Source organism: Cynoglossus semilaevis, chromosome 7 (assembly GCF_000523025.1).
Source record: "Cynoglossus semilaevis isolate Cse_v1.0 chromosome 7, Cse_v1.0, whole genome shotgun sequence".
In the NCBI taxonomy this organism is placed as follows: Eukaryota; Metazoa; Chordata; class Actinopteri; order Pleuronectiformes; family Cynoglossidae; genus Cynoglossus; species Cynoglossus semilaevis.
This window is the reverse complement of record NC_024313.1, coordinates 955,524-963,481: the sequence shown is the minus strand read 5'-3', so window position 1 is coordinate 963,481 and position 7,958 is coordinate 955,524. Positions and strand designations below refer to the sequence as shown.

Genomic DNA, 7,958 nt, shown 5'->3' with positions numbered 1-7,958 from the left:
ATATTCTTTCCACAGACCAGAAAATAAAAATAATCACAAATCTTTCTTTCAGTGTTTCAGGTAAAGACAATACCTTTACGCAAGTGTATATATTTATAAAACATTTATTGGCAAATGCAAATATCAAAATTTAAATGACAGATCTCTTCGGGTTTTGAAAAACGGGGGAAAAAAAAACATTAAAAGGAAAAAAGCAACAAACAAGCAAATTTCCTTCAGAAGGTCAAGCACATTGGAATTCAACGAGTCGGCAGTTCAAGAACGCTGCATTGGACATTTTCACATGTCTCAGGAGACCCACTACACACAGAGACAAAAGACTTCAAAGTACAAAACAGAATTGTAATAAATAGAAAGATTTTGACAACAGCTCATGTCCAGCTCTATCTTTGTATTAGAAGATTGGAGAAGGATTCCTGATGATGGACAGCACCATGTGGTCATGACGGGGGTAGAACAGATTTAGGGGCTTATCTGCTCTGTCTTCACACTGTAAGACAACAGAATTACTTGTTTTTAGCTAAAGATATACACCAGTTTTGAAAGCACCACTCAATGAGCCACTGCCGCTGTTTGCCGTCGCAGAGGCAATAGCATCGTTGTTATGATATTGAGCGTTTAGGCTTAGTTATCATATTGGACGGGCTAAAGTTGTTTCTTTCGATGTTCGATCCTGAAAGTTTAACCAATAGATTTAAATAAAAATGAACCGCGACACAAGATGTAAGCCAGAGGTAGTTTTCTCAAAGTAACTCGCCATACTAGCGGACTCAAAACTGAACAGGGGGGCTGAGTTAGGAGCAGATAGGTGAAACGTTTGTGTGAGCTAAGATAAAGTCATGCATCAAAGCTAAAATGCTAATATCAGTTTCTACGCCATCTATTGAGGAAATGTGGCTATTGCGGGGAAAAAAAGCTGAACGGGCCGCATCAGGACCCCGGGCCTTAGTTTGCCCATGACTGGTTCTAGATTATGGGGTAAAAGTTTTAAAGCTATTGTTCAGTGATACACCAGACCAATTACACATGAGCAAAATACTCAAATATTAGTTTGCCCATGACTGGTCTAGATTATGGGGTAAAAGTTAGGACAATTACACATAAGCAAAATACTCAAATATTTTTTTAAGAAAACAAATATAAGGGAGAGTACAAGCTACGCTAATTAACAAATAATTCTTCAACAAAGATCATAAAGAAATGAATTACCATTTAGAGTCTGGCTTCTCAGCACCAATCTCCTTGGTTTTCTCTTCTTCTTTTATTTCTGTGCAAATGGGGGAAAAAAATAAGACTTTACACTTCAGGAACAAAAAAAACGACACTTTTTTTGTTAATTTTTGTGGGTAAGCAATAATACACACCAGATTTCTGCTCCTCCGTTTCCTTCTTCTCTTCATCGACTCTCGGCCTTTTAGGTCCCCTTTTGTGATTGGACACATTCCTCCTGCCTCCTTCGCCTTCGTCTTCGGAGTCGGAGAACTCTTCATCACACGCTATCCTCTTATCCGTCGCACGAACTGAAGCCACACATGACAAGTGATTGACAAAACTCTCTCGGCTGAATATTCATGTTGTATTCTACACTGGTATCGGCGCAGTATAGAGTATCAGTATTGATACTAGGGCTGTCACACCAGGCTGAAAAGGCCTGATTGGTGGATCTCACGTTAACTTTTTTTTTTGTCTTTGACACACTACTTTACTTTATACTGTGGCAAGGAATGGAAAACGGAGGGTTGTCTCACTAGATAAGCGTTTGTTTGGATCCTCTGTGTCCTCGTCCACGTTGTCATCTGGGATGGCGTCCTCTGGGATGGCTTGCATCTGAACCCCAGGGGCATGGGGCAACATTCGCAGATTCTCAAAGAGCCGCTGTCTGCCAATCAAACGAACACAAACGAACGCTGTGAGCGATCTCCTTAATTTGACAACAATTTACAGCCATCGGTTTTAATGAAATTCTCTGCAAACACACTCAATCAAACATATGGCCCGCAGGCCAAAACCGGCCCACTTGGGGTTTCAATCGGGCCTGCTTGATGAATTTTTAAAGATAAAAAAATAAAGTTCATGTTCTGGAAATAGTCTATAAAATGATATTTCATTAATTTTTAAAAATAATTATAATCGCGTATTATTAAGATTTACTTAATATACTCGTTTGCATGAAAACAAAGACTTACTGTTATTTATAAGTAATTATGTTATGATTGTACTGGTGCGGCCCACTTGACATCTAATTATGTTGTACGTGACCCATGAACCAAAATAAGTTTGACACCCCCGCTTTACCAAAAACAAGCCCAAACTGCGACTTGAAGGATATGAAATGGGAGAACACTGTTAATTGTCAGTTAAAATCCAAGTCTTAAACGGCTTTTAAAGAAAATCTCTCCACATACTTAATCTTGTCCATGTACTCCTGCGTGTTCTGGTTGGTCATGTTAGAGGGGCTGATGTGTAGCTTGAAGTCAGGCCCAAAGTATTCAAAGTAGTCATTGTAGGGCAATTCTGCAGTGGAGACATCAGAGAAAGAAGTGAGCTAAGAGTTAAAAGTAGGCCCGCGGTCAGGCACGTCCAAACCATTCCTCAAAGGGCTGAGTGGCTGCAGGTTTTTGTTCCAACCAACCAAGAGCACACAGTGACCAATCAGCTGTCTGAAGACTGAGATCAGTTGATTAAACGTGTTTTATCAACCGCTGCTTGGTTGGAACAAAAATCTGCGGCCACAGCGGCCCTTTGTGGAACTGTCTGACCATCCCTGACCTCGGTGAACAAGTATAGAAGATGCAGCAGATCAGTGGTCTGGAATAAAGATGTCACAATAACATGATATTACAAGTAATTGCAATATTAGAGTTTGTATTAATAATTCCCCATTGGTGAATATCAGTGTCCATTTTCTAATGGCTGACGGCAGTTATTGAGACAAACATCAACCAAAAATGAATTTTAATCAGTTTTTCCTTGATTGTTGATATACTGTAACATCCGGACTATAAGCCGCTACTTTCTTCACACACTGAACCACGCGGCTTAAACAATGATGCGGTTAACGAAGTGCATACCGCTAGTGACTTTTTTTTGATAGGCTATTGTGTGTTATACTAGTAGCGTACGTCTGTCTGTGTGCGTATATTTGCTTAGGGCGCGCGCAAGAGAGAACGGTAGCAAAAAGTTGAGCGTCTGAAGACTGAGATCAGTTGATTAAACGTGTTTTATCAACCGCTGCTTGGTTGGAACAAAAATCTGCGGCCACAGCGGCCCTTTGTGGAACTGTCTGACCATCCCTGACCTCGGTGAACAAGTATAGAAGATGCAGCAGATCAGTGGTCTGGAATAAAGATGTCACAATAACATGATATTACAAGTAATTGCAATATTAGAGTTTGTATTAATAATTCCCCATTGGTGAATATCAGTGTCCATTTTCTAATGGCTGACGGCAGTTATTGAGACAAACATCAACCAAAAATGAATTTTAATCAGTTTTTCCTTGATTGTTGATATACTGTAACATCCGGACTATAAGCCGCTACTTTCTTCACACACTGAACCACGCGGCTTAAACAATGATGCGGTTAACGAAGTGCATACCGCTAGTGACTTTTTTTTGATAGGCTATTGTGTGTTATACTAGTAGCGTACGTCTGTCTGTGTGCGTATATTTGCTTAGGGCGCGCGCAAGAGAGAACGGTAGCAAAAAGTTGAGCGGTAACGTGTAACCAGCCGTGTTACAGGCATTGGTCGAAAAAAAAAACATTTATTAAATTAAAAAAGAAAAAAAAGATCTTTCTAAATATCAAATGTTACAACATGGTTGTATTTTTTTTTTTTTTTGGACTTTTAAGCGCACCTGAATACAAGCACATACTAAAAAAAAAAAAAAAGATCTTTCTAAATATCAAATGTTACAACATGGTTGTATTTTTTTTTATTTATTTATTTAGTATGTGCTTGTATTCAGGTGCGCTTAATAGTCCAAAAAAAAAAAAAAAAAAAAAAAACTTAAATTTTGTCATCAACATTGGCTTAATGTTTTAAAACACAAATGAAAAATATTTAACAAACCATCAGGGATGTCTGTGTCCAAAGCGACTGCCGTCTCGTAGGTCCAGCATCGGGCAACATTGCGGATGGTGTATCCTCCTCCACCCAGCATTAGTAGTGGCAGGTTGAAAGACTTCATGTACTCCACACACTTTGCATGTCCTGAGGCAAACAACGACTACAATAAATCCCCGACAGGGATGAAATCGATTGATTGATTTTATTATTTAAAGAGATGATTTCATTACCTCGGATGGTGAGGTTGAAGCAGCCGAGGCGATCGCCCGAGAGAGAGTCTGCACCACACTGCAGCACCACGGCACTTGGCTGGTACATCTCCATCACCTTGGCCATTACCTGTAGGTTAAGAGCAAACAAAAAAAAATACCTTGAATTTGTTGTGATATATTACAACATGTCCAAGTGTGAAATGAAATGAATTTTGGTAACAAGTTTCACTTTAAATTATAAAAAACAAGAAATTATTCTTTAAAATTATATTGTCTCATATGCTCTTATTTCTTAAATTATTTCTAATAGTTTTCATGTACAGAATTTTAAAAAATCTTATTTCAAGGTACCCCAAGGATTTTTCAATTTAAACTTAAGTCTTTTTAAGACCTTTCCAAGACCATTCACAATTAAATTTACAGGGTATTTCCAGGATTTTTTTCTAAATTGAATAAAAAATGTCAGTAGGATTAATATTTGGAGTGGAACTGTTTTTTTTTTTTATCATACTCACTGGTTTGAAAATTTGCTCATATGACTCGTCGTCTATACCGTCTCGCAGAGGGAAGTTGACAGCGTAGTACTTGCCTTTTCCTGCTCCAATATCCTTAAAAAAAGCAGACAGTCATGTCGTCAATATTACGTAAAGTATAAAATATCACAAAAAAATTTTGGATTTTATTGAATATAAAACTAAGACTTACCCTGAGATCTCCAGTTCCAGGGAAGTACTCCCCATATTTATGAAAAGACACGGTCATAACCCTGTCTGTGGTGTAGAAGGCCTCCTCCACTCCATCCCCATGGTGGATGTCTATGTCTATATATAGCACCCTCTGGTGGTACCTGTGATAAAAAAAATGATGATAACTCTTCTATTCTATTTCACACCACGTCAGGTAAATTACTGAGAAACATACTTAAGCAACTCCAGGATGGCCAGCACGATGTCGTTAACGTAGCAGAATCCAGATGCTTCAGACTTCTTTGCGTGATGAAGACCTCCGGCCCAGTTCACCGCGATGTCAGTCTGCTGTCTGTTCAGTTTCACTGAGCCAGCTGTGACGCAATAGAAGGAATTTAAACTAAATACCATGGCTAAATATATCAGGAATTTTATTATAAGTGTAGTATTATCAGTATATATTAGGGGAGCAATGCTAGACAAACATTTCAGTTAGGTGTCACAGTTCAATATTTTTTTTTATGTCAACTTGAACTTTTTTTCTGATGTGCATACTGTGCAAACTGTACTTTGGAGTTAAAAAAATGTTGATAATTTCAATAAACTATAAGTTAGAAAAGGCATGGAAATATGTCTTTTTATAAAAAAAATAAGGAAGCATGACACTAAAAAATCAAACCGAATTATGAATTTTGTATATTGTTGTATATACAGTATATTACACGAAAGTAGTGCCCAAATATACAGTGATCCCTCTCTATATCGTAGTTCTCCTTTCACTCCCTCAGTATCTCGCGAAATTTTTGCTTAATCGCAAAATATAGCAAAAAAAAACCCCACTAAAAGACATTATAACATAACTATAAATATGAAGGTTTTGGCTTTAAAAATGCGGATTCCCGTTTTGAAATTGAGATAAGCCCATTTGCGAACGCTGGTAGCTTTGTTTACTTGGACGAGATCGTACACAGTATTGGCTAATACAATGCGTACTCGGTGTACTATTGGCTAATTGAGCATGCTTTTCTGTTCCTCACGCTGATTGGCTCATGCATCGTAACATCTCTCAGCATCTCCCCTTGTCTGTCGGCCACTCTCTCGTTGACTATTATACAACTCTACTGTGCATGTAATTGTGTCGGAAAGGCTAATACAGTCTAGGGAGGGTTGATAACAGTGTGGGGGGGGAGGTTCGTAAAGGGTAAATATATACCGTACGTAAATAATATAATAAGCGTCTCCTACTTTGCGATTTTCCCTTTTTGCGGTGGGTCTTGGAACGCAACTACCGCAATAGGAGAGGGACCACTGTATATATATATTCATAAACATACACACACCTTTTCTAGATTTAAATTCATGAAAATCACAAAAACCAGTCTTGCATTATTGATGTAAATTCTTTCTTTCGCTTTTCAATCTGTTTGGGGGGAGGTTCGTAAAGGGTAAATATCTGTTTTTCGCTGACTCACCTGCAGAGCCCCCGGCAGAAAGTTGGCAGAACTCAAAGAGCCCATCAAAAACAGGACAGTCCTCCCCAACATTGACTGTAAGACAAAAGCAAAGAGATTAACAATTGATTATGTAGACCTTGGGTATTTAATAAATTCTATGGATATCATAACCTATAGTAACACTTTTAATATCAAATAAATGAACTTACAGTCCAAAATAAATCATGCTTGATGCACCATACACGAGAAAAAGTCAAAATTGAAATGAACTATGTCCTCAGTCCTGTAGAATTTGTTTACTTTATATTACTGTTATATTTAGCCATTTTAATGATATTTTTTATGCATAAACTGTTATGGTATTAAGAGTATATATATTGTGGCACTGTGCGATCAAATGATTAAGTTATGACCCATTTTTTCTCATAATTATTAGGATTCTGAACTGGACTTGTCCAAGTGAATAAATACCAGTCTGTCTTGTTATGAGAAGGTTTGGAAGGATTATCTATTTCATCTCACTTCCTTTGGTGGTTTCAATGTGGGCTGTATGTTTTTCTATGACATTTTGGTAATTATGACTAATTTAATAATGCTATTAAGGATGTAAAGTTCAAGTCTTTTCAAATAACATTGCAACTGGACATCGAACAGTCCCTACGAGTGGCCATTATCCCACTTACAGCGCTGCATCTGCTTGCTGAACTCCGACATGTTGTCTGGCCGTATAGATCTGAGGAACTTGATGTAGTCGTCGCTGTGATATTTTGTCATTTCCTCTCCTGTGGCTTTGTGTGGTCTCTGAAAACAGACAGCAACAGAGATTAGTCATGTCACTTAATTGTCAACCCCGCTTCATTACACTGATTTATGCGGGACAGACATACATAGATTTCCATTTTCCTGTAAAGTCCATAGTTGAGAAGCAGGTTGTGAGTCATCCGAATACGATGGGGTTTCATTGGGTGTCCCTGTCCGTAGTAGTAATTTCCTATGTCACCTGCAATAAGGACACAAACTGTTAGGGGAGCATTTATTACTAAAGAGAATCAATTAGGTTTTTCCCTTGAAAGAAATTTAAAATCAATTTACATGTCCTTGAAGATAACATGTACTTCGATTGTACTCTCCAATTAGGGATAATAATTGTGTAGGATAACTGACTGTGTTTAATTAAGCTATTCCTTTGTTGTTTTTTACTACTGGTGTGTAGAATATTATTATATGCTATTCTGATTCTAACTGCATTCTGAGCGTTGCCTCCTGGTGGCCACAAGTTATAAATACCAACAAATTATACAGCCCTTGCCATCACAGCACCCCTGGCCACGGGCAACTTTTGTACACCATATTCAGTCCTAGTATTATTGTGCTGATGCTTAATTTTCAAATGGTTTATTGGTTAAAAATACTATGAGTTATGCCATGGCTGTTCGTATGGGCATGAAACCAAATTTAAAAGTATATTTAAAAAACAAATTATAATTATTTTTTAATTAAAATCTGTTTTTTACTGCTCATTCTCTGTTCAGCAG

The 7,958-nt window shown here is 37.8% G+C and overlaps 1 protein-coding gene across 1 annotated transcript in view; it reads right to left on the bottom strand.

Moving 5' to 3' along the window:
- Window positions 1-88: 88 nt before the first annotated feature.
- The window catches only part of LOC103380629 (histone deacetylase 2), an 8,843-nt gene continuing 973 nt past the window's right edge, over window positions 89-7,958 (bottom strand). Inside the window, exons 2-14 of the mRNA XM_008312646.3 lie at window positions 7,311-7,423; window positions 7,107-7,224; window positions 6,442-6,516; window positions 5,205-5,343; window positions 4,989-5,130; window positions 4,799-4,891; window positions 4,302-4,410; window positions 4,075-4,215; window positions 2,406-2,514; window positions 1,749-1,879; window positions 1,365-1,520; window positions 1,210-1,267; window positions 89-490 (exon numbers count right to left, since the gene is read on the bottom strand). Coding sequence (XP_008310868.1) covers window positions 463-490; window positions 1,210-1,267; window positions 1,365-1,520; window positions 1,749-1,879; window positions 2,406-2,514; window positions 4,075-4,215; window positions 4,302-4,410; window positions 4,799-4,891; window positions 4,989-5,130; window positions 5,205-5,343; window positions 6,442-6,516; window positions 7,107-7,224; window positions 7,311-7,423 — 1,412 coding nt within the window. The 3' untranslated portion in view covers window positions 89-462. The remainder of the gene's footprint in view (window positions 491-1,209; window positions 1,268-1,364; window positions 1,521-1,748; window positions 1,880-2,405; window positions 2,515-4,074; window positions 4,216-4,301; window positions 4,411-4,798; window positions 4,892-4,988; window positions 5,131-5,204; window positions 5,344-6,441; window positions 6,517-7,106; window positions 7,225-7,310; window positions 7,424-7,958) is intronic.